General features: G+C 45.9%; 1 protein-coding gene across 1 annotated transcript in view; it reads right to left on the minus strand.

Moving 5' to 3' along the window:
- Positions 1-27132, minus strand: part of lepr (leptin receptor) — a 198597-nt gene that overhangs the window by 92417 nt on the left and 79048 nt on the right. Inside the window, exons 7-10 of the mRNA XM_070888241.1 lie at positions 16572-16713; positions 8441-8728; positions 834-951; positions 43-242 (exon numbers count right to left, since the gene is read on the minus strand). Coding sequence (XP_070744342.1) covers positions 43-242; positions 834-951; positions 8441-8728; positions 16572-16713 — 748 coding nt within the window. The remainder of the gene's footprint in view (positions 1-42; positions 243-833; positions 952-8440; positions 8729-16571; positions 16714-27132) is intronic.

Genomic DNA, 27132 nt, shown 5'->3' on the forward strand with positions numbered 1-27132 from the left:
GGACCTTAAGCCCTTACTACTGGCCAATAAAGCTTAACTCACCTACATCCAAGGGAATTACACAGGTTGATGGAGATATAAATGTTGCTTCTTGATAGTGGAATTCCAACCACATCACATGGCCAAAAGTGAGGTTTATAGGCTTGATATGACACTCATCAAACTTATTCATTTGCACCGGGCATTCTTCAATATCAGCGATATGGTCATCAGCTTTCAGGTTATCACACCAAGACCCTTTCCTTTTTAAGAAAAAATATCAAAGACAATGTGTACATTGGTTTAATTAAATCAAATAACATTAAATTCTTAGGAATTAGGTAGTACAGTGGATTAGTACTTTGTCCTTTTATTTCTGGGAACTGGGTTCAAATCCAACCAAACTGATTAGATAAAAATCTCCTTTCTCCATGCTGGCTGTTGTGGGGTTGTATACAAAATTACTCTGGGACAAATTCAACCAAATTTGTAGTGTGTGAATTTCCATAGTTCAGCACATGAATGGCTAATATGGGAAATGGAAGTAAAATCTTGCTAATGTAGTGAGGAATTAGCTTCTTACTTTAGGAACAAAGTCATTTTGTTGGGGTAGAATAGACAAGAGTTTTACTCTGCATCTTTGTGAAGCTCCCACAATGAAGGGAGTTAAAAGTACGTAACTGACAGCTGTCTAGAAGGACTAACCATGGATACTATAGTAGATGTAGATGGAAAGATGTTGAACAAGTTTAAGGTCTGCTTGACTTGGTTCTATACTATGCATTTTCTTTACTAAATGAGCAATCAGAAGTTATTCCTACTCCCAAAAAATAATAAAGGAACATTATACTTACATGTAATATTTTAATTTGTAACTGCTGACTGTTTCTGGTTTCCATGCACTTTGGAGCCATCTGCATATCATTGTTTCCATTTCACCATCAGTCTCACATGAAATATTAATGTTCATATCTAATTAAAAATAGCAAAATGATGAGCAATGCAGTAAAATCATCTTTCTAATCAGGATGTGGGGAGATTATGTTTGCTATTCCAAAAATAATAAAGTAAGTTAAAATAAAATGGTTATGAATAAAGAGAATATGTATCTGAAATACTTTTCTGCACATGCATCCCAGAGTACTTAAGGAAGTGGCCCTAGAAATAGTGGATGCATTGGTGATCATTTTTCAACAGTCTATTGACTCTGGATCAGTTCCTATGGACTGGAGGGTAGCTAATGTAACACCACTTTTTAAAAAAGCAAGAGAGAAAACAGAGAATTATAGACCGGTTAGCCTGACAATAGTGGGGAAAAGGTTGGAATCAATTATTAAAGATGAAATAGCAGCACATTTGGAAAGCAGTGACAGGATTGGTCCAATCAGCATGGATTTATGAAAGGGAAATCATGCTTGACAAATCTTCTACAATTTTTTGAGGATGTAACTAGTAGAGTAGACAAGGGAGAACCAGTGGATGTGGTGTATTTGGACTTTCAAAAGACTTTTGACAAGGTCCCACACAAGGGATTGGTGTGCAAAATTAAAGCACATGGCATTGGAGGTAATGTACTGACGTGGATAGAGAACTGGTTGGCAGACAGGAAGCACAGAGTCGGGATAAACGGGTCCTTTTTGGAATGGCAGGCAGTGACTAGTGGGGTGCCGGAGGGCTCCGTGCTGGGACCCCAGCTCTTTACAATATACATCAATGATTTAGATGAAGGAATTGAGTGTAATATCTCCAAGTTTGCAGATGATACTAAGCTGGGTGGCGATGTGAGCGGTGAGGGGATGCTAAGATGCTGCAGGGTGATTTGGACAGGTTAGGTGAGTGGGCAAGTGCATGGCAGAAGCAGTATAATGTGGATAAATGTGAGGTTATCCACTTTGGTGGCAAAAACACGAAGGCAGATTAGGAAAAGGGGAGGTGCAATGAGACGTGGGTGTCATGGTACATCAGTCATTGAAAGTTGGCATGCTGGTACAGCAGGCGGTGAAGAAGGCAAATGGTATGTTGGTTTTCATAGCTAGAGGATTTGAGTATAGGAGCAGGGAGGTCTTACTGCAGTTGTACAGGGTCTTGGTGAGGCCTCACCTGGAATATTGTGTTCAGTTTTGGTCTCCTAATATGAGGAAGGATGTTCTTGCTTTTGAGGGAGTGCAGCGAAGGTTCACCAGACTGATTCCCGGGATGGCAGGACTGACATATGAGGAAAGACTGGATCGACTGGACCTGTATTCACCTGAGTTTAGAAGGATGAGAGGGGATCTCATAGAAACAACCAAAATTCTGACGGGACTGGACAGGTTAGATGCAGAAAGAATGTTCCCGATGTTGGGGAAGCCCAGAACCAGGGGACACAGTCTAAGAATAAAGGGGGAGCCATTTAGGACTGAGATGATATGGCAGGGGGATGGGAACCAATGCAGGGAGATAGAGGGAAACAAAAAAGAGGCAAAAACAAAAGACAGAAAGGAGATGAGGAAAAGTGGAGGGCAGAGAAACCCAAGGCAAAGAACAAAAAGGGCCATTGTACAGCAAAATTCTAAAAGGACAGAGGGTGTTAAAAAAACAAGCCTAAAGGCTTTGTGTCTTAATGCAAGGAGTATCCGCAATAAGGTGGATGAATTAACTGTGCAAATAGATGTTAACAAATATGATGTGATTGGGATTACGGAGACGTGGCTCCAGGATGAGCAGGGCTGGGAACTCAACATCCAGGGGTATTCAACATTCAGGAAGGATAGAATAAAAGGAAAAGGAGGTGGGGTAGCATTGCTGGTTAAGGAGGAGATTAAGGCAATAGTTAGGAAGGACATTAGCTTGGATGATGTGGAATCTATATGGGTAGAGCTGCAGAACACCAAAGGGCAAAAAACGTTAGTGGGAGTTGTGTACAGACCTCCAAACAGTAGTAGTGATGTTGGGGAGGGCATCAAACAGGAAATTAGGGGTGCGTGCAATAAAGGTGCAGCAGTTATAATGGGTGACTTTAATATGCACATAGATTGGGCTAACCAAACTGGAAGCAATACGGTGGAGGAGGATTTTCTGGAGTGCATAAGGGATGGTTTTTTAGACCAATATGTCGAGGAACCAACTAGGGGGGAGGCCATCTTAGACTGGGTGTTATGTAATGAGAAAGGATTAATTAGCAATCTCGTTGTGCGAGGCCCCTTGGGGAAGAGTGACCATAATATGGTGGAATTCTGCATTAGGATGGAGAATGAAACAGTTAATTCAGAGACCATGGTCCAGAACTTAAAGAAGGCTAACTTTGAAGGTATGAGGCGTGAATTGGCTGAGATGGATTGGCGAATGATACTTAAGGGGTTGACTGTGGATGGGCAATGGCAGACATTTAGAGACTGCATGGATGAACTACAACAATTGTACATTCCTGTCTGGTATAGAAATAAAAAAGGGAAGGTGGCTCAACCGTGGCTATCAAGGGAAATCAGGGATAGTATTAAAGCCAAGGAAGTGGCATACAAATTGGCCAGAAATAGCAGCGAACCTGGGGACTGGGAGAAATTTAGAACTCAGCAGAGGAGGACAAAGGGTTTGATTAGGGCAGGGAAAATGGAGTATGAGAAGAAGCTTGCAGGAAACATTAAGACGGATTGCAAAAGTTTCTATAGATATGTAAAGAGAAAAAGGTTAGTAAAGACAAATGTAGGTCCCCTGCAGTCAGAATCAGGGGAAGTCATAACGGGGAACAAAGAAATGGCGGACCAATTGAACAAGTACTTTGGTTCGGTATTCACGAAGGAGGACACGAACAACCTTCCGGTTATAAAAGGGGTCGGGGGGTCTAGTAAGGAGGAGGAACTGAGGGAAATCTTTATTAGCCGGGAAATTGTGTTGGGGAAATTGATGGGATTGAAGGCCGATAAATCCCCAGGGCCTGATGGACTGCATCCCAGAGTACTTAAGGAGGTGGCCTTGGAAATAGTGGATGCGTTGACAGTCATTTTCCAACATTCCATTGACTCTGGATCAGTTCCTATGGAGTGGAGGGTAGTCAATGTAACCCCACTTTTTAAAAAAGGAGGGAGAGAGAAAACAGGGAATTATAGACCAGTCAGCCTGACATCGGTAGTGGGTAAAATGATGGAATCAATTATTAAGGATGTCATAGCAGTGCATTTGGAAAGAGGTGACATGATAGGTCCAAGTCAGCATGGATTTGTGAAAGGGAAATCATGCTTGACAAATCTTCTGGAATTTTTTGAGGATGTTTCCAGTAGAGTGGATAAGGGAGAACCAGTTGATGTGGTATATTTGGACTTTCAGAAGGCGTTCGACAAGGTCCCACACAAGAGATTGATGTGCAAAGTTAGAGCACATGGGATTGGGGGTAGTGTACTGACATGGATTGAGAACTGGTTGTCAGACAGGAAGCAAAGAGTAGGAGTAAATGGGTACTTTTCAGAATGGCAGGCAGTGACTAGTGGGGTACCGCAAGGTTCTGTGCTGGGGCCCCAGCTGTTTACACTGTACATTAATGATTTAGATGAAGGGATTAAATGTAGTATCTCCAAATTTGCGGATGACACTAAGTTGGGTGGCAGTGTGAGCTGTGAGGAGGATGCTGTGAGGCTGCAGAGCGACTTGGATAGGTTAGGTGAGTGGGCAAATGCATGGCAGATGAAGTATAATGTGGATAAATGTGAGGTTATCCACTTTGGTGGTAAAAACAGAGAGACAGACTATTATCTGAATGGTGACAGATTAGGAAAAGGGGAGGTGCAAAGAGACCTGGGTGTCATGGTACATCAGTCATTGAAGGTTGGCATGCAGGTGCAGCAGGCGGTTAAGAAAGCAAATGGCATGTTGGCCTTCATAGCAAGGGGATTTGAGTACAGGGGCAGGGAGGTGTTGCTACAGTTGTACAGGGCATTGGTGAGGCCACACCTGGAGTATTGTGTACAGTTTTGGTCTCCTAACCTGAGGAAGGACATTCTTGCTATTGAGGGAGTGCAGCGAAGGTTCACCAGACTGATTCCCGGGATGGCGGGACTGACCTATCAAGAAAGACTGGATCAACTGGGCTTGTATTCACTGGAGTTCAGAAGAATGAGAGGGGACCTCATAGAAACATATAAAATTCTGACGGGGTTAGACAGGTTAGATGCAGGAAGAATGTTCCCAATGTTGGGGAAGTCCAGAACCAGGGGTCACAGTCTAAGGATAAGGGGTAAGCCATTTAGGACCGAGATGCGGAGGAACTTCTTCACCCAGAGAGTGGTGAACCTGTGGAATTCTCTACCACAGAAAGTTGTTGAGGCCAATTCACTAAATATATTCAAAAAGGAGTGAGATGAGGTCCTTACTGCTAGGGGGATCAAGGGGTATGGCGAGAAAGCAGGAATGGGGTACTGAAGTTGAATGTTCAGCCATGAACTCATTGAATGGCGGTGCAGGCTAGAAGGGCCGAATGGCCTACTCCTGCACCTATTTTCTATGTTTCTATGTTTCTATGTTTCTAAACTTCTTTACTCAGAGAGTTGTTAACCTGTGGAATTCTCTACCGCAGAGAGTTGTTGATGCCAGCTCATTGGATATATTCAAGAGGAGTTAGATTTGGCCCTTACAGCTAAAGGGATCAAGGGTTATGGAGAGAAAGCAGGAAAGGGGTACTGAGGTGAATGATCAGCCATGATCTTATTGAATGGTGGTGCAGATTCGAAGGGCCGAATGGCCTACTCCTGCACCTATTTTCTATATTTCTATGGGCCCAAGTTTCGGGCCGCGCCTACAACGGCGCAGCCCCGACCTGGACGCCCGTTTTTCGCGCCACAAAGTGCGCCTAAAAAAAAACTTACAGATTCTCCGGCTCCCTGCAGGTCGTTTGCAGCTCGGCGCGGCGCAGCACGAGCTGTGGGGGGCGGAGCCAGGTCCCTGCGCTGAAAACAGTGCCGGGACCTCTGCACATGCGCGCTACAGTGGGCACGCATGTGCAGTAGCTCCAGGCACCCAAATCTGTGTGGGAGGGGCCCGAAGCACGCAGCCTTTAGCCCTGGCCGAATGGCCTCACTGGGGCTGCATGCATAAGGCTGCCTCCCAAGCCCGGTTCCTGCTTCCTCCCGACCCGACTCGATTCCCGCTTTCCCCACCCCGGACCGGACCCAACTCCCGCTTCCCCCCCCTCCCCCTCCGCCCCCAGACTGGACCCAACCCCCCGGACTCGACCCGACACGCGCTCCCGCCCCCCCGACCCCCCCCTACTGGACCCGACCCGACCCGACCCGCGCTCCTGTTCCCGCTCCCCGCCCCCCCCGACTGGACCCGACCCGACCCGACCCGCGCTCCTGTTCCCGCTCCCCGCCTCCCCGACTGGACCCGACCCGACCCGCGCTCCTGTTCCCGCTCCCCGCCCCCCCCGACTGGACCCGACCCGACCCGCGCTCCCGCCCCCCGACCCGACCCGACCCCCCCCCCACTGGACCCGACCCGACCCGACCCGACTCCCGCTCCCGGACTGGATCCGACCTGACCTCCCTCCCTCCCTCCCTCCCTCCCTCCCTCCCCCCCTCTCTCTCTCTCTCTCTCCCTCCCTCTCTCTCTCCCTCCCTCTCTCTCTCTCTCTCCCTCCCTCCCTCCCCCCCCGACCCGAACTGAACCTCCCCGACACGACCCAACCCAACCCAACCCAACGCCACCTACCTGTAAATCTGGTGCTGGGGACGGGCCCTGCCCAAAGTCTTGGGCCCTGCCCGAAGTCTTGGGCCCGGCCAGGCCCGGCCCGTTCAGCCTCCCTCCCCCTTCTCCTTCCCCCCCTTCTCCTTCCCCCCTTTTCCTTTCTCCCCCCTTCCCCCCTTCTCCTCTCCCCCTTCCCCTTCTCCTCCACCCCTTCCCCCCTCCCCTTTCTCCCCCCTCCCTCTTCCCCCCTTCTCCCCCTTCCTCCCCTCCCCTCCCCCTTTTCCCCCTTCCCCCCTCCCCTTCTCCCCTCTCCTCCCCCCTCCCCCTTCTTCCCCATCCCTCCCCCTTCTCCCCATCCCTCCCCCTTCTCCCCATCCCTCCCCCTCTGCCTCTCTCCCTCCCCTCCCCCTGCCCACCCCCTCTCTCCCTCTACCCCCCTCCTCCCCCTCCCCTCGCTGTCAGAAACACAGACACTGACAGACAGAGAGTGAGAGACACACACAGACAGACAGACAGAGAGATAGAGACACTGACAGAGACACACTGGGGGGGGCATCCCAGCACGCTGTTGGAGGGCTCCCGGTGCTGCAGTCGATAAGTAGAAAATGTTTTATTTATTGATTTAAAAAAAAAATTATTTCTTATTAATTTTTTTTGATTGATTTATTGGTTGATTTATTGATGTTTTATCATTTATTATTAATGATGGCTCTTTATTTGTAAAAATAAAGTGTTTAATGTTTGTAAACTTCCCTTTAAACCCCCCCATTCTCGACACCTGATTTGTAACCTACGCCTGATTTTCTAAAGTGTAGACAAGATTTTTTCGAGCGTACAAAAATCTTCACTTACTCCATTCTAAGTTAGTTTGGAGTAAGTTTTCACTGCCGAAACTTTGAAAACAGGCGTAAGTGGCCAGACACGCCCCCTTTTGAAAAACAAATTCTGTTCCAAAGTGAAACTGTTCTAACTGACTAGAACTGGAGCAAACTAAATGCCGAGAATTTGAATTTCTAAGATACTCCGTTCTACACCAGTTGCTCCAAAAAATCAGGAGCAACTGAGGCCGAAACTTGGGCCCTATGTTTCTATGCATTTTAATTAATCGCTTAAATATGTATCTCTGAGCATCCTCAAAAATATTTTAATTCTTAAATATAGAGAAAATATAGACCAGAAGATGTAACAGAAATATATTCAATAAGTACTTAAAATAAAATATAGTTAAATCTAAGGCTCATTAATACACTTAACAATTTGAAATATTTTAGTAACACTTAATATATAATTCCACCATATGTCAAGAATTTCTTGTAAATTACTACAAGTATTGCAGGTGTAATAGATGTTATTATTTTCAGATTAAATACACACTAGCAGTGACCGGAGGTAAACATCTACCCTTACCATTGATAACTCTATCATAACTTGCAATTAAACAGTAAACTGTACAGTTGCCTAATAATGTTCTTTGAGAGGGAGAGAGGCTGACATGGCCATCTTACTCAAATAGTTATGACAGACTTTTCTACAGGAGTCTTCTAACCTAAACAAAAACACTTTCCTGCTCTCCAGAAAGAGCACTCTATTTGTGGATATAATTCCACAGCTCTTCATCGCCTTAGTCAAGTGACCATTCTTGCTCGACAATTAATATCAGCCTATTTGATTATTGGTGGAACTGTTATCCCAGCACCTTCAGGGGAGGAGGGGAGGAAAGGTAGGTAAAATTGAAAAAAAAAGTATGGATAAAATGTCATAAATTTAAATGGTCAGAAAACATGCTGCTTACTTTCCAAAAGAATCTTACCGATTATGATTATTTCAGCGTAGCGAAAGTTACATATACTTCTTTCTTCATTTTGAAGGCAACATTGCAACATGTTGCTTTGGGACTGTCCATTCGATGTTATATTGGGGAGAGTAACACTGGTTTCATGATCACTGATTAAAGTATATTGATGTTCTGGAATTTTTTCATTCATGTTTAACCACCAGGCAACATTGCTAGTGGTCAGGATCTGTTTGTAAAATATACACCTCACTGTAACATCCGAGCCAACAGTGGTCAGCACTTGAGAAGGGTAATATGTAATTTCTGTCAAAAAAGAATGTTTGCATGTTAAAGAAAGAAATATTTTTCTTAATATTTACCTGTTTACATATTAAATTATATCATGTTTGACGACTTTGTTTTCTAAAGGAAGTATATCCTCTCCTTCTCCTGCCTGGATTTTGCCTGTGCCACACATCACCTTCAACTGAGAGACTGCTGGCCAATTCTCAAATTTCCATCCATGATGTTCTGAAACTGCTCGTCTTGTTCAGTTAACCCTACCCGTTCAAATTTCTCCTCACAGGTGGGGAAAAAGACAGAGTGAAGTTAGGGGGTATAAAAAGCATGTAATCTGTGTAAAAATGGAACTTATAAGTATTTTCAAAATTACTATTATTGAACCTTGCCAAGAGTAGCAATAGTGCCAACGATCCTAATGTATTTCAACAAAACCACAAAACAATCTTATCAATTACGATTATTTCAACATAGCAAAAGTTACATATAGTTCTTTCTTCATTTAGACTGCACTAATATAAGCACCTGTGACGATTCTCACCAAATAAATCATTAATTCATTAATTCATTAATTCATAATTATGCAGCAGGCTAGAATCATTTGCTCAGGTGAGGGACAGTGTCTTAGCTACTAATTGGATAAAGATGTCCCAGCATTTCCTGAAGCAAGTCATTAATTCTAGTTAAAAACAAGAATAAAAGAGAACATATCATTTATTATGCCATTAATGTGGATACAGATTAATCCGTCTGGGCCTGGATTCCTTCTTTGCTCTGTTCTAACACTCCAATTATTTAACACTGGTAAAATTTTGATGACTAGCATTCTTGTTGAAAAGGCTTTTTTAATGATGTTACCAACAGACAAAGACCACAGGAAATCTCCTCCTTCCTGCATTTGCAGTCTTACTTATAAATCTAGAAGATTGACTGACATGGAGACAGAAGGGTTGTTTATGGAGTTTGGTACTAAAACAAATTTGGAGCAGCGCGGGAGCTTTATTCTGCACCTGACCTGATGGTTCTCGATAACGACATAAAGGTGGGAAAGGGATGGGGAATTCCAGTTGTCACGAATCTTAACAAAAATAGGAAATTACATTATAAATATTAATAGAAAGAAGAAAATCTTTCACAGCCTTTACAGCCAATGAAATACTTTTGACGTGCAATCACTGTTGTAATGAATGAAATTTGGCAGCCAATTTGTGCACAAATTGTCCCACAAACAGCAATGAATTAAATGACCATATCATTTGTTTTAGATATTGATTGAGGGGTAAATGTTGGCCAGAACAGTGGGAGAACTCTCCTGTTCTTCGTCGAATATTGCCATGGGATCACTTCCATCCACTCGAGAGGTCAGATGAAACCTCGGTTTAACGCCTCATCCGAAAGACAGCACCTCTGATCGTGCAGCCTTCCCTCAGCGCTGCACTGAGGTGCCAGCCTAGATTATGTGCTCAAGTCTCTGTAATAGGGCTTGAACCCATGACCTTCTGACTCAGAGGTATGAGTGCTACCACTGAGCCAAGGCTGACACCAATTAGAACATTATTCACAGTTGAAATTGGAAATTTGTACAGAAGATTTTTATATTTTAATCTCAACAGATTACTTATATTTTGCTGTGATCTGAAAGTATTATTCATTAAGTGCAATATGATCAGACCATTCAATTTACATGTAATATAGATGTAGGCCGGGAACGTCCTGTAATAGTGTAATTGGCAAGGTACACCATAACGTAAATCAAGCGCCTGATGCAAATTTACACCATAATTTCCAGTAAAATTCATTTGCACACGCTGCAGCAAGCACAGTGATGTTGCAGGGACCTCAGCAGTGGTAGGATTTGGGATCTTTGGGTGGAGGGCTAGAAAAGCTCAGAAAATATGTCATTCCTCAAAGTGAGGCTTGGGAATGGTAGGTAAGTAGCAGCACGCTTGTCTGTCTGCAATCACTTCAAAATTGCTTCAAACAGTTGTTCCCAATATCTCTGCAGCTCCATTTTTGTTCAAAATGGCTTCAAGTCACTTAAAAATGTGTTTCCAGCGTCCCAAGCTCCTCATTTTCACAGATACATTGCAAGATGGTTCAAAGAGGAGAGAAAGAAAGACTTGCATTTATATAGTGCCTTCCATGACCACTGGACGTCCCAAAGTGCTTTACAGCCAATTAAGTATGTTTGAAGCCTGAGCCCTCCTGGATGAAAGCGAGATGCGCAGAGAGAGAGAGACTACTGGGGACTTACAAGGGGAAGGCCCCACGGAAAATAAGCTCGAGCTCCTGGAGGGAGGTGCCAGAAGTCCTGAGCACCACCGCGGTGACCCCCAGGTGGGGAACCAGTGCTGGAGAAAATGAGCTGACCAGAGCTAAAGCTGGGTAACAAACTCAGCGTGCTCCTTAACAGAATAAACCCAATAAACAAAACACTTAGGGGTCGAAATTGCCGCTTCCAATAACGCCTTTGGCCACCTGAAAACGGTGGCCACGGAGCGGCATGGAATGGCCGCCAAGTCTCCGCAGAGGGGCCATCATTTTAAACATTGCCCTTCCTCAGGGTCGGAGCGGTGTCCAGGACCACTGCGCCCGTTTTCCCGCCGCAGCGTGCATGCATCGACCCCTTATCGACCGGCGGCGACCTGTTCCCGAAATTGCCCCGCGGGAAATATCCCTTTTGTAGAATTTCCCCGTGGGAGCGGCACTGCCGCCGGTCAATGCCCCCGACAGCTTTTTGTGTCGGTGCATTTCTTGTCGGTCAGCAGCACGTCCACCCTTAAAGGGGAGGTGGCGCTGCGGGCAACGCCATTTTATTTTTTTATTGCCAACTGCCAAGTCGGCCTGAAAATTATGCCCCTGTGTTCATACAGGCCGCCAACAGGCAGCCTGGCTCCTCTTCTTGGGTGCCAGGTCACTGGCCTGGCCAAAACCCTCCCTGGTGGCCCAGTGAAGCTATGTAAAAAATATGCAGAGCTCGCAGCGACCCTCCCCTTTAACTGAAGGGGAGGGACGTTGTTAGGTGTCAGTGCGATGCAGCATGTCCGCGATTCGCTGACATCATCTTCAGCGTGGCGCGAATGACTGGTCAGGGCGGACGACCCACTGCAAGGACACTTCCGCCCCTCAACCGTCACATCAGCCGCCCTGACCGAAAAAAAACTTCCAAGTGCCAAATATCGACGGCATCTCTGTCACATGGGTTGCGGCGGAGAAAAACTTTAAAAAACGGAGGGTGTGCCCCGTTTGGTGGGCAATTTCGGCGCCTTAGGATTTTCCTTTCTTTACAGATGCTGCATGGCTTTCTGAGTGTTTCCACGATTTTCATGGTCTTTAAAAGGACAGGCTTGTTAATCAGCAATGTTAAGATCTCAGCAACAGCTGCCAAAGAGGTGTTAAGCTTTCAGGCGCAGCCTCCTACCAGGCTGTTCCTGCTCAGACAGGTGGCAAGAATTTTAAATGAGGGATCGGCAGCTGTTTTCATCAGATCAGAGACTATAAGGGCCACATGTGTCTGTTTACTCAGGAAGACACCCAGCAGCAAATGTGTTGACAAACTCCTTCAATCTCTGTTGGTCGGGGAGACAGGCTTTTAACAGTATGATGCAATAAAATCAGGCAGCAGTGGAAAAGGAGGAAATCCTGGCTCAAGGATACATTTTGATGCCTGCAAAGCTTCCCCAGAAAGCAGCAACCAAGTCGCAGAACCCCGACTCAAGCTGGAACCCTGACACCTGCCCTTCTCGCACACCAAGTCAGTGATCTGTGCGTCTCTGTTCTGTTACATTGTTGCTTTATGTAGAGGGATGTAGCCCTTGCTATTTGCATTTGTAATTTTACAGTGCACTGTTCTTGTGCACCGTTGGTAACTGAAGCTTGTTAGTATTACGTTAATGTTGGTTGAATGAAAGTTTTATTGCAATTATTTACTGAATAAAAGTGCCATTGTTTCTTACACTATCTTGCCTGTTGGTCCTTGAATTTGCTGCCCCACAGAGAACAGTCCACAACAATATGATTGAGATTTTTTCACTCCACTGAAGTCGACTGGCTTAACGTAGGGTGGAAGGGGTGTGGTATTTTGAAGGTGGGGGCGATCACTGGCTGAACACTGTTTTAATCCAGTGTCATGGCTTCTCTAGCATTGTTTATAGCGAGGCTCCATTTCAGGGTCCTGCTCTGCTTCCCATCAACTCCAGATGCGGCTGCCTCTTGGGCCCATCTCTTTGCCAGGAAACTGACAAACTGTATTTTTAGTATAATATATTTATCCACTGAGGTCTGTCCTGTGTCGCTTCCTACCCTCATTCGCCCACCTGCTCTGCTAACACTACTTCCTGTACATCTTTATCTTCACCCATTTTGAGGTAGGACAGATGTTGGAAATGCAGGGATGTGAGAACAGAAAGTGAGTTTGTTAAAAGCAAGACAGACGGCAAAGTGCATAACAGTGAGTGTCAGAGAAGTATGGAGCACTGTAAGGAGGGAGTGAAGGAAGGAGCAAGGATGAGCATCTATGGCATCACAAGTCACATAACAGGAGTCAAATATCACCCCCTTCATCTGACACCCTGAATGCCTGTAATGGCACCACCCATCACAGAAAGCCAGTCTCCACTCCCTGGGAGTAACATTCAACTTTGGTAGAGTGCAATGTGGGCAATAGCAGCAGATCGAACACCTGTTATACTCCCTGCCTGCTTTTCCTTTCCATGGTGAGGAAAGCCAGGTGGGGTGTATAATGGGTGGTCAATCCGTTCCTGCCCATGTTGCGCCCGCATTGGTTGAATTTCTCCCCTCCATGTGCAACACCATGTGACTACACTTTCCTGCCAATGGTGGTGCTGTAGAGTCTATTTCTCCATCTCTCAGCCCCTCAGCCTGTACTTCAGTGAAACCACTAGCCTACAACCCACATTGCCGTAAAAGTTTTGTGAAATTACTATATAAAAATTTCCCCCCACCTCCACAATGTAGAGCTTTAAAATCGAGACTGAATTATATCAGCCTAGCCTGGATCAATTATCCCTCAACCTCTAACCCCCTTTCACGTGAAGACTACAGTTGGTACTCACTCCTCATGTCCAATGCCATGGGAAATCAACTAGTATTTACACACACGTGCATGATCAGGGTCAGCTCTGCTGACAGTGTCTGTAAAGTCTTGTACATGAAAGGAGGACTATTTGGGCACTATAACTCTGCATGAATCAGTATCTTTAGTAAAGAAGAGGAGAGAATATATTAAAAACAGCTTCTTTCACAGAGAAACAGTATTAGCTGCAAACCATCAAAATATTTGGTCGAGACAGTTTAAAGTATCGAACATCTCTTCTAGTGGAAGCCGAAGAGTCATGCATGACATTTCTCAAAGTAAGAAACATTTCCATATTCCATGATGTCTCTTTAAGTAGAAAGAGGCCCAGCTAACATATTGCATTGTAATCCATGTTTCTAAGAGACTCTCGCAATCAATACCGCATTTAAAGTAGGGACAAGAAATTATGATTATTTTTAAAGAGGCAACATTATGAGAAAAGAAAGTGTTTGCCAAGCCTTTCTTGATTTGTTTACAAGATTTGGACAGAATGGCATAAATCAAATCAAACATATTAATTGTGCTTGCATGTGATGTAATTGTGACAAAAATGACATGGCCTTTCTGGATGCCTAAAATAACATTTCTGAAGTGTTGACATCTTTCTGTCTACTTGCATTCATCTCTAACATTTTAGCTTGAACAGCATCTCTTAACGACTTCATCAGTTGGGAGGAGTTACTGAATCAGACAATGCGACAGAATTGAATTACCATAACCAGCTAATATGACGCACCCTGGGTTCACGACCATGACTACTGATTATAATTCAACTCCTCTCACTATCAGGCTTGGCAATTCCCCTGCATCAGCTCCACCAATTATATTTTTAAGGAATCGTGTTAAAAACAAAAATATTTGAACACACTAAATTTGAGAAAAACAGTATGTCAAAATCAATTACAATCATTGAAGCCAATTCCTACTGACCCCAGTTTTTCCCTCTTCTCCAGCAGGTGCTTAATCAGGTACAATGCTAACATCTGCCCAGTACTTACTTCACTTAACCAATCACCCTTCATATGCAAGGCCTGTCACTGAGTGACAAGCTATTTAATTGTAGAGGGCTTTGCAGCTAATCCTGAGCTGGCAAATATGATTCTTAACTGATTTTTAAAAGGGGCACTGATAGCGCAATTAGTCTTTAAGATGGTTTGTGCTGTAACCCAACATATTGTATTGTGAAAGCGAAGGACATAACTGTGCTCCTGTGATCCTCTACATACTAAATTTCAATTCTCAGAAGTTAAGCATCTATCTTCAGGGAGGAAAAGCGAGTTGTTAGGTCACTCCAAATGCGGTTACCTCAGTTCCTGATGGCTGGTTCAATGCAGCAAGAGAAGATGCCTGAAAACAAATGACCTCCCTATCCTGTCAGTTAGAGTTGATGAATGCAATCGGGAGTCCCAAAAAAAGGAAAACGGAAAACAATCTTTACATCATTTTTTAGTCTTTGCCCTTTCTGTTTTGCAATTGCTTACTCATCTTGAGGTATAGCTCCCTGGGCACAACAACTCTCCAATATCAACCAAAGGCCATTCTTTATGTGGAAATTGGCAATGGGTTTTAGGTGGCTATTCAACAATGAGGGAATCACAATCAAGGCTCTTTCTCTCCTCATCTGATGACTGTACACTTAAAATTTGAGGCAAAGGTCATTGATTAGAGATCAGTGGGGATAATTACTTCTAGTCCCTTATGAGTAATGCGATTATAGACATCTAGACAGATTTCCTTCTGGTCTGTGTTTCTAGTGAAATGATAAATCTTCTTCCTTTATTTGTTCATAATGCTACTATCACAGCAAAAACTAGGAATTAAACTTAGAACCTCTTCAAAAAGAGGAAGATTCATCCTCAGCAAAAATACAAGATTGCCAGGCATGTGAAATATTAATGAAGGGTGATTATCGTTCTATTAAGAACATAAAAACATATGAATTAGGTGCAGGAATGGGCCATACAACCCTTCTAGCCTGCTCTACCATTCCATAAGATCATGACTGATCATCGATCGCAACTCCACTTTCCGCCCGATCCCCATATCCCTTGATTCCTCTGGAGACCAAAAATCTATCTATTTCAGCCTTGAATTTACTCAGAAACTCAGTATCCACAGCCCTTTGGGGTAGAGAATTCCAAAGATTCACAACCCTCTGAGTAAAGAAATTCTTCCTCATCTCAGTCTTAAATGGCTGACCCCTTATCCTAAGACTATACCTCCTAGTTCAATACTCTCCAGCCAGGGGAAACAACCTCTCAACATCTACCCTGTCAATCCCCCACCATTTCAATTAGATCATCTCTCATTCTTCTAAACTCCAGAGAGTATCAGCCCAATCTAATCAATCTCTCCTCATAGCACAACCCTCTCATCCCAAGGATCAATCTCGTGAACCCTTTTTGCACTGCCTTTAAGGCAAGTATGTCCTTCCTCAGATAAGGAGACCAAAACTGTGCACAGTACTCCAAATATGATCTTGTCAATCCCCTGTATAATTGTAGTAAGACTTCCTTACTCTTGTACTCCAAACCCCGTTGCAATAAAAGCCAACATGCCATTTGCCTTCCTAATTGCTTGCCGTACCTGCATCGTAACTTTCCGCAATCTAGCTACTCTAACGAACATCTAAACACTAAAGGCTTCTTTTAACCCTGACTAACCTTTCTGCATTTTTATAGGAAATATAACATTAAAAATAAAGAAATTCTGTGTGCTGTCTTGTTTGTGGTGCCTACTGCTTATTTGCTGCAGCTATTCAATGCTTACCCTGTATATCCACATGAATAGGATTGCTCCAATCACTCCAAAACCCTGGTCCATTGCGACGTTTGCAGCGAATGACAACTAGGTAAGAAAGGTCACTTTGCAAATCACGAAGCATCAAAGAGTTTTCCCAGACATCCTTCACCTGTCACATGGGATAAACAAAGACTTAAAATCATAAATGCTATTAAATTACAATTTATTTGAAAAAAGTCATTTACAAATTGTGTGATTATTTGCATGTATGTGTTTTATAACACAATGTCATTGAGCATTTTACTATTTATGGAAGCCACATTTAAGCAATATAATGGAAAATTATACAATCAGTGTAAAGGACATGAGGAAATATTGAGATGCAACTGGACTCCCCAACCAAAGGCAAGTCACTCTACAAGCAAGTCGGTGGCGTTTTGCAAGACTACATTTAATCCAGTAAAAATATTATGGAAAGTAGACCAATACTAAGTAAGCACTTCTACTAAAGGCTGATACTGAAATGTTCCAGCTTCCTGATCGATGCCTGTTTATCAAAACCACCATAACGCTCTTGTAATAGGATGTGGGATGGGCTCTAAAATATGTTAATTATAATCTTATCTCTTTTTCACTTCCCTCCCCTCCAGAAAAATGCTTGCAACTTACTCATAATATCTGGGACTTAAAACAAAGGCATGCGAAAACCGCAAACAAGTTCTTAAGATGATCCAACATCTTATGGTGCCACATAAAAGGTTACTGCACAAGATAAAAGTTCACTGGGTTGGGGGTAATATATTAGCATGCATAGAGGATTGGCTAATGAACAGAAAACAGAGAGTTGGGATAAATGGTTCATTCTTGGGTTGGCAATCAGTAACAAGCGGGGTGCTGCAGGGATCAGTGCTGGGACCCCAACTATTTACAATCTGTATTAACAACGGAGAAAGGGACTGAGTGTAACATAGCCAAGTTTACTGATGATACAAAGATGGGAGGAAAAGCAATGTGTGAGGAGGACAAAAAAAATCTGCAAAAGGACTCTGGGCCCAAATTTCCCCAGCTGCCTAGAGCAGCGTAGTTAGTGGTGGCACGCCAATTTTTGGGGCAAAAAAAGGGCCAAAAATGTACCTGTTAATTTGGCTGCTCTCTCGACGTCCAGATCCATCGGCATGGCGCTGCAGAGCCTGCGGAGGCAAAGTTTCGGCAGCGCTGGCAGGGGGGTGGGGCTTGGGCCCAGCGTCTTGTGAAGTGCCGGCAGGGGGACGCATGTCTGTTTGAGCATGCGCACATGCACAATGACGTTTCAGTGTGCGTGCATGCGCAGTGCAACAGGAAGCTTGGCAATCGGCCAATTAAAGGGAGAGCGTCCTCAGTATCATTGGCGATGGACCATATATAAAAGTAAGGTTTAAATATTGATTTTTGTGTGGCTGAGGGAGTGGAAAGGAGTGCTGGATAGGTGGAAGAAACGTGAGAAGTGTGATTTTTGAACATTACCTGAGCGTAAGCCCAATACACGAATGGCGCAAGAGCATGCAACACGAACAAAGAATTTCCTCCACGAGGAAGTGGCGAAACGAGTGACTGTCATTGAGGAGAAATGGCTGGAGCTGGATATCAGCAAGAGTGGTCCATCAAAAGTTTCACCCAAGGAAATTAGAAGAAGATGGAACCTAGTTGCAGACGAATACACCGCAGGGGTCAAGACAGCAAGATCTGGAAGCCAGTGCAAGAAGAAATGGCAGGACGTTGGTCAAGTAGTGAGTGTAAGTAATATCTTCATCTTTAAATTGAATTGCAATTGAAAATGTGACCATCTGTATGTGTCCCACCCATCAGAAGCGCAGAATGTCTGAAAATTAATATTTTCATCTTTGCAGAAGAAATTAGCCCACAACAAAAGGGAAAGAGTTAGAACAGGAGGAGGTTGCCAAATCTGCACCAACTGTCACATAGAAACATAGAAAGTAGGTGCAGGAGTAGGCCATTCGGTCCTTTGAACCTGCACCACCATTCAATATGATCGTGGCTGATCATGCAACTTCGGTACCCCATTCCTGCTTTCTCTCCATATCCCTTGATCCATCTAGCCGTAAGGGCCACATCTAACTCTCTTTTGAATATATCTGACGAATTGGCCTCAACAACTTCATCTGGTAGCGAATTCCACAGGTTCACAATTCTCTGAGTGAAGGAAGTTTCTCCTCATCTTGGTCCTAAATAGCTTACCCCTTATCCTTAGACTGTGACCACTGGTTCTGGACATCCCCAACATCGTGAACATTCTTCCTGCATCTAACCTGTCCAGTCCCGTCAGAATTTTATATGTTTCTATGAGATCCCCTCTCATTCTTCTAAATTCCAGTGAATATAAGCCTAGTCGATCCAGTCTTTCTTCATATGTCAGTCCTGCCATCCCGGGAGTCAATCTGGTGAACCATCGCTGCACTCCCTCAATAGCAAGAATGTCCTTCCTCAGATTAGGAGACCAAAACTGCACACAATACTCAAGGTGTGGTCTCACCAAGACCTTGTACAACTGCAGTAAGACCTCCCTGCTCCTGTACTCAAATCCCCTCGCAATGAAGGCCAGCATGCCATTTCCCTTCTTTACCGCCTGCTGTACCTGCATGCCAACTTTCAATGACTGATGTACCATGACACCCAGGTCTCGTTGCACCTCCCCTTTTACTAATCTGTCACGATTCAGATAATAGTCTGCCTTCCTGTTTTTGCCACCAAAGTGGATAACCTCACATTTATCCACATTATACTGCATCTGCCATGCATTTGCCCATTCATCGAACCTGTCCAATTCGCCCTGTAGCCTCCTAGCATCCTCCTCGGAGGTCACACTGCCACCCAGCTTAGTGTCATCCGCAAACTTGGAGATATTACATTCAATCCCTTCGTCTAAATCATTAATGTATATTGTAACTAGCTGCGGTCCCAGCACTGAACCCTGTGGCACCCCACTAGTCACTGCCTGCCATTCTGAAAAAGACCCATTTATTCCCACTCATTGGGCCCAAGTTTCCACATGATTTGCGCCTGATTTTTAGGAGCAACTGGTGGAGAACGGACTATCTTAGAAATCGCAATTCTCCACATTTTCTTTTCTGCAGTTCTAGTCAGGTAGAACAGTTCCACTTTGGAACAGAATTTTTTCTTCAAAAGGGGGCGTGTCCAGCCACTGACGCCTGATTTCAAAGTTTCCACAATGAAAACGTACTCCAAACTAACTTAGTATGGAGCAAGTGAAGATTTTTGTAGAACTGAAAAAACCTGTTCTACACATTAAAAAATCAGGCGCAGGTTACAAATTAGGCGTCCAGAACGAGGTGGTGGGGGAGGGGAGGGGGGGGGAAGGGAAGTCATTAAATTCTATAATAAATCCTATTTATACTTATACAAATATTATACAAATAAATCCAACCTGAATAAACATTTATAAGCAAAGAAAAGATTAAATAAACCATCTTCCTACCTGTGTGAAAGTGCTTCAGGCAGGCCTTTCGGGACCGAAGGCTGAACGGGCCGGCCCGAGACTTCGGGCAGGGCCCGTCCCCAGCACCAGATTTACAGGTAGGTGGCGTTGGGTTGGGGTTGGGTTGGGTCGTGTCGGGGAGGTTCAGTTCGGGTCGGGGGGGGAGGGAGGGAGGGAGAGAGAGAGAGAGAGGGAGGGAGAGAGAGAGGGAGGGAGAGAGAGAGAGAGAGAGGGGGGGAGGGAGGGAGGGAGGGAGGTCAGGTCGGATCCAGTCCGGGAGCGGGAGTCGGGTCGGGTCGGGTCGGGTCCAGTGGGGGGGGGGTCGGGTCGGGTCGGGGGGCGGGAGCGCGGGTCGGGTCGGGTCCAGTCGGGGGGGGCGGGGAGCGGGAACAGGAGCGCGGGTCGGGTCGGGTCCAGTCGGGGAGGCGGGGAGCAGGAACAGGAGCGCGGGTCGGGTCGGGTCGGGTCCAGTCGGGGAGGCGGGGAGCGGGAACAGGAGCGCGGGTCGGGTCGGGTCCAGTCGGAGGGGGCGGGGAGCGGGAACAGGAGCGCGGGTCGGGTCGGGTCGGGTCCAGTCGGGGAGGCGGGGAGCGGGAACAGGAGCGCGGGTCGGGTCGGGTCCAGTCGGGGGGGGCGGGGAGCGGGAACAGGAGCGCGGGTCGGGTCGGGTCCAGTCGGGGAGGCGGGGAGCAGGAACAGGAGCGCGGGTCGGGTCGGGTCCAGTCGGGGAGGCGGGGAGCGGGAACAGGAGCGCGGGTCGGGTCGGGTCGGGTCCAGTAGGGGGGGGTCGGGGGGGCGGGAGCGCGTGTCGGGTCGGGCCGGGTCCAGTCGGGGGGGCGGGGAGCGGGAACAGGAGCGCGGGTCGGGTCGGGTCGGGTCCAGTCGGGGGCAGAGCAGGAACAGGAGCACGGGTCGGGTCGGGTCCAGGCGGGGAGCGGGAACAGGAGCGCGGGTCGGGTCGGGTCCAGTCGGGGAGGCGGGAGCGGGAACAGGATCGCGGGTCGGGTCGGGTCAGTCGGCGGGGGAGCGGGTGTCGGGTCTGGTCCGGAGGCAAGGGGGGGACGAGGAGCGGGTGTTGGGTCTGGTCGACGGGGGGGAAAGCAGTAGCTGGCCGTGGGAGGAGCCTTATTCACGCAGCCCCAGTGAGGCCATTCGGCCAGGGCTAGGGGCTGCATGCTTCGGGCCCCTCCCACACAGTTCGGCGCATGGAGCTACTGCACTTGCGTGCCCACTGTAGCGCGCATGTGCAGAGGTCCCGGCACTGTTTTCAGCGCAGGGACCTGTCTCCACCCCCCTACAGCTCGTGCTGCGCTGCGCCGAGGGCCAGAGGACCTGCAGGGAGGTGGAGAATACGGAGGATTTTTCTAGGCGCATTTTGTGGCGCGAAAAACGGGCGTCCAGGTCAGGACTGCGCCGTTCTAGGCGCGTGTGGAAACTTGGGCCCTTTGCTTCCTGTCTGCCAACCAGTTCTCTATCCACATCAATACATTATCCCCAATACCATGTGCCTTCATTTTGCACACTAATCTCTTGTGTGGGATCTTGTCAAAAGCCTTTTGAAAGTCCAAATACACCACATCTACTGGTTCTCCATTATCTGCTCTACTAGTTACATCCTCAAAAAATTCTAGAAGGTTTGTCAAGCATGATTTCCCTTTCATAAATCCATGCTGACTTGGACCGATCCTGTCACTGCTTTCTAAATGCGCTGCTATTACATCTTTAATAATTGATTCCAACACTTTCACCACTACTGATGTCAGGCTAACCAGTTGCTAATTCTCTATTTTCTCTCTCCCTCCTTTTTTTAAAAGTGGGGTTACATTAGCCACGCTCCAATCCATAGGAACTGAACCAGAGTCTATAAAATGTTGGAAAATGACTGCCAATGCATCCACTATTTCAAGGGCCACTTCCTTAAGTACTCTGGAATGCAGACGATCAGGCCCTGGGTATTTATCGGCCTTCAGTCCCTTCAATTTCCTTAACACCATTTCCTGACTAATCAGGATTTCCCTCAGTTCCCCCTTCTCGCTAGACCCTCGGTCCCCTCATATTTTCGGGAGGTTATTTATGTTTTCCTTAATGAAGATAGAACCAAAGTATTTGTTCAATTGATCTGCCATTTCCTTGTTCCCCATTATGAATTCCCCTGATTCTTAGTGCAAGGGACCTATATTAGTCTTCATTAATCTTTTTCTCTTCACATATCTATAGAAGCTTTTGCGTTCAGTTTTTATGTTTCCTGCAAGCTTGCTCTAATACTCCATTTTCCCCCTCTTAATTAAACCCTTTGTCCTCCTCTGCTGAATTCTAAATTTCTCCAGTCCTCAGGTTTGCTGTTTTTCTGGCCAATTTATATGCCTCTTCCTTGGATTTAACACTTTCCCTAATTTCCCTTGTTAGCCACGATTGAGCCACCTTCCCTTTTTTACTCCAACGTCACACAGGGATGTACAATTGTTGCAGTTCATCCATGTGATATTGATGATGAGATCCAACACCGCCTCCATGAGATCCAACACCGCCTCCAGTGTGCCAGTGCAGCCTTCAGCCGTCTGATGAAAAGAGTGTTTGAAGATCAGTCCCTCAAAACTGTCACCAAGATCATGGTCTACAGGGCCGTAGTAAAACCCGCCCTCCTGTATGGCTCAGAGACGTGGACCATGTACAGTAGACACCTCAAGTCGCTGGAGAAATACCACCAGTGATGTCTCCACAAGATCCTGCAAATCCCCTGGGAGGACAGACGCACCAACATTAGCGTCCTCGTCCAGGCCAACATCCCCAGCAGTGAAGCACTGACCACACTTGATCAGCTCCGCTGGGCAGGCCACATTGTTCGCATGCCAGGCACGAGACTCCCAAAGCAAGTGCTCTACTCGGAACTCGTCCACGGCAAGCGAGCCAAAGGCGGGCAGAGGAAAGGCTACAAGGACAACCTCAAAGCCTCCCTGATAAAGTGCGACATCCCCACTGACACCTGGGAGTCCCTGACCATAGACCACCCTAAGTGGAGGAAGTGCATTCGGGAGGGCGCTGAGCTCCTTGAGTATCGTGGCCGAGAGCATGCAGAAATCAAGCGCAGGCAGCGGAAGGAGCGTGCGGCAAACCAGGCTCCCTGCATACCCTTTCCCTCAATGACTATCTGTCCCACCTGTGACAGAAACTGTGGTTCTCGTATTGGACTGTACAGACACCTAAGAACTCATACTAAGAGTGGAAGCAAGTCTTCCTCAATCCCAAGGGACTGCCTATGATGATGATGAAATGTCTGCCATTGCCTATCCACCGTCAACCCTTTAAGTATCATTCTCCAATCTATCCTAATCAATTCACGTCTCATACCGTCGAAGTTTCCTTTCTTTAAATTCAGGACCCTAGTCTCTGAATTAACTGTGTCACTCTCCATCTTAATGAAGAATTCTATCATATTGTGGTCACTCTTCCCCAAGGGGCCCCACACAACCAGATTGCTAAATAATCCTCTCTCATTACACAAGACCCCTGGAACAGAGGGTTGCTGCTTGTTGAATTGCCAGTGCTGAGTTGCACCGGCAGAAAAAGAATCAGCTCTGCACAAGCTGGACCCACACGCGAGGGTGAGGTGAGTCATTAAAATGCATAGTCGCCCTTCAAATCAACCTGCTGACTGGCCTGCGATGTGCCAGACTACTTATGCCACCCATCCTGCCCCCTCCTGTGCTGCTAGCCATGTGACTGTTCTGTTGTATTTTGCAGAAGAAGACGACACTCCTCAACATCCTGAAAATCCACCAGAGGATCCAGATGCGTGCGCTCCAGACCAAGGCGGGTGGGGGGAGGAGGGATCCATGAAAACGTGTGCTCGAGAGAATGCTGACCGCAATATGGATCAGGCATTGCACAGGGCATCACACTGCCAGAACTCTCCATGAGCGCCTCGACAACATTCCATGGGTTCACACCTTCCGAGGTCGCGGGTCCCAGTGGCGGTCGTGAAATGCATGTTGGGACACCCAGTCCCCCACCGTCCCAACCTGCGCCTCACACTAGACAGACCCACGGCGAGGGGAAGGAGAAGCCGACCAGTCTCTCCTGAAATGCAGGCCTCAGCAGAGGTTAATCAAGTTCTGTCATTGGGTAAGATCACTCGTGGCAGCCGTTAGTGGGGTGCATGAAGAGGTAGCAACACTGTCGGGTAAAATCTCTGCACTAAGATGGGAAGTGAGGGCGGGCATTTCAGAGGATGTGCAAACGATGGCAGATGCCATGAGGGAGCCAGCTTCTGCAATAAGGGCACAAAGGCCGGATGCTCAAATGCCACTCTCACTTCAATCCACGCACCAGCCACCGGTCAGACCCAAGCCGGGCCCTCAATACCCCCCCACCATCATCACCGACCCTATGAGGAAGTGCACTTTTCCCAAGCTGTGGGTGAGGGATGGGTTTAGCCTTTCTTTGCTGTTGTTGTTGTTGCTGTTGTTGTTGTTGCCGTTGAAGTGCACTGTAAAATATCCAATAAAAGATATGTTGTATCAAAACTGAATCATGCTCCATTAGGACCACGCAACATTTAGGGACAACTGTAAAAATTAAATATCCCTCACCCCTACAGTCATGCGTGTCTGCCCCCTAGCCCTGGCGGGAGGGCTAGCTGGTGCGTTCTGCAGTCGACAAGGTAGGACTGCTCTATTTTCAGCAGCTGATTTATCTTTCATTTATTTTTGATGATGTTGTGCAGCTGTTGTGCTGAATATATTGTAATGTTGTGCTGATGTTGTGAAGGTCTTTAGTGCTTTAGAATCCTCTAACTCACTATGCCCGCCCCCCCGCCCCCACCCCACCACCACCATCTCTGGCTACCTGCGCTGATTTCTTAAATGTAGGCAAGGTTTTTCTGTGCCTATAAAAGTGGCCACATACACTGGCCTAAGTTAGTTTGCAGTAACTTTCAGTGGGCCAAATTTGCTTCTATGGCCAGAAGAGGCGTAAGTGGCTTGTCACGCCCCCTTTTGGAGAGAACAAACTAAACTAGAAAAAAACCTAACTAACTGATTTACACTGGAGCAAGTTAAATGGGGAAATTTTCAATTTTTAATTTACTCCAAAAAAAGCTACTTATTCCAAAAAAAACAGGTCGACTCTTGAGGAAATTTGAGCCCATAGACAGGCTAAGTTGAGTGGGCAAAAATTTGGCAGATGGAGCATAATGTTGGGAAGTGTGAGGTCATGCAGTTTGGCAGAAAAAAAATCAAAGAGCAAGTTATTATTTAAATGGAGAAAGATTGCAAAGTGCTGCAGTACAGCAGGACCTGGGAGTACTTGTGCATGAAACACAAAAGGTTAGTATACAAGTACAGCAAGTGATCAGGAAGGCCAATGGAATCTTGGCCTTTATTGCAAAGGGGATGGAATATAAAAGTAGGGAAATCTTGCTACAGTTGTACAGGGTATTGGTGAGGCCACACCTGGAATACTGTGTGCAGTTTTGGTTTCCATATTTACGAAAGGATATACTTGCTTTGGAGGCAGTTCAGAGAAGGTTCACTGGGTTGATTCCGGAGATGAAGGGGTTGACTTATGAGGAAAGGTTGAGTAGGTTGGGCCGCTACTCATTGGAATTCAGAAGAATGAGAGGTGATCTTATCGAAACGTATAAGATTATGAGGGGGCTTGACAAGGTGGATGCAGAAAGGATGTTTCCACTGATAGGGGAGACGAGAACTAGAGGACATAATCTTAGAATAAGGGGCCGCCCATTTAAAACTGAGATGAGGAGAAATTTCTTCTCTCAGAAGATTGTGGATCTGTGGAATTTGCTGCCTCAGAGATGTGTGGAAGCTGGGGCATTGAATAAATTTAAGACAGAAATAGACAGTTTCTTAAACGATAAGGGAATAAGCAGTTATGGAGAGCGGGTAGGGAAGTGGAGCTGAGTCCATGATCGGATCAGCCATGATCGTATTAAATGGCACAGCAGGCTCGAGGGGCCGTATAACCTACTCCTGTTCCTATTTCTTATGTTATGTATGTATGTTGCCAAAGGATTGGGCAGAGAAAAGACTATCTAAAGATTTTGGCACACTGTCCAGCCCATGCTGTATACTTAGCTTTCCCACCTTGAATTAAACCATTATAGTAAACTCAACAATAAAGCCAAAATAAGCTTAAGATCCAAATTTACTTGCAGGACTAGAATTAAAAAATATATAACCTAGATTGGAAACAATTTTTTTTAATACACTTAAAAATTAAAAACTGCTTTCCCCATCTCCTGGTAGGTAATTACATGGTCCAATATGGCACTCAGCTATATATACCAGGAAGATACCAGATTTAATCACCAGTCTGGGCAAAGTTAACTGATCTCAACTGGGCTGTGCTGGGTATGATTTATTTGGAATCAACACCTCTGGTTTATGGATGAGAAAAAAACATCACTCAGGGTTCCTGCACCTGATCCACATCCAGTGGCCTGTGCTGGAAAGTTCACGTGTGGATGTCAGGTGAGAACAGGCTCAAGCTCAGTTGTTGTATCCTCTATAATCAGATTTCTACCAATGGTCAAGGCTTACACATGAAGAATGGTCACTTGGGTGAGATATGGGAGGACTGACAGCGCCAATGGATCTGCACATCAGGGGAGACAATTGGGAGTTGAGGGAGAAAAATGACAAGTAAATTCGAGTCACAGTACGTGCAATGCTATTATTGGACAATGGGTAACCGCCTAACGGCAGAGCTAGCTTTACAATGAAATAGATTCCAGTTTTATTCTAAGTGCTGCTGATCCTTGCAAATCTGTGATAACTTCTGTTGGCCCATTGGGAGACTGTCTTCATGGAGATGGTGGGGATTATTTTCACCACTGGAGGGATTTCAATGGAAAGGTGGTTGTGGCCGGATTCTATAACAAGTGCCTTACCGACAACGTCAGTTTTACGTTCCAGGAATAAGTTGAAGATTATCCCCAGTATGTTCCCTGTAGGAAAACTAAACCTGCTATAAGAACTTTCTTGTACATTGGTGCTGTGTGGCATTCTGAGACCTGAATAATCCTTGGCTTGATTCTTTGAACTTTGGTCAGTTGTTTTCCTCCTAAGCTCCAAAAGC

Source organism: Pristiophorus japonicus, chromosome 8, assembly GCF_044704955.1.
Source record: "Pristiophorus japonicus isolate sPriJap1 chromosome 8, sPriJap1.hap1, whole genome shotgun sequence".
Classification (NCBI taxonomy): domain Eukaryota; kingdom Metazoa; phylum Chordata; class Chondrichthyes; family Pristiophoridae; genus Pristiophorus; species Pristiophorus japonicus.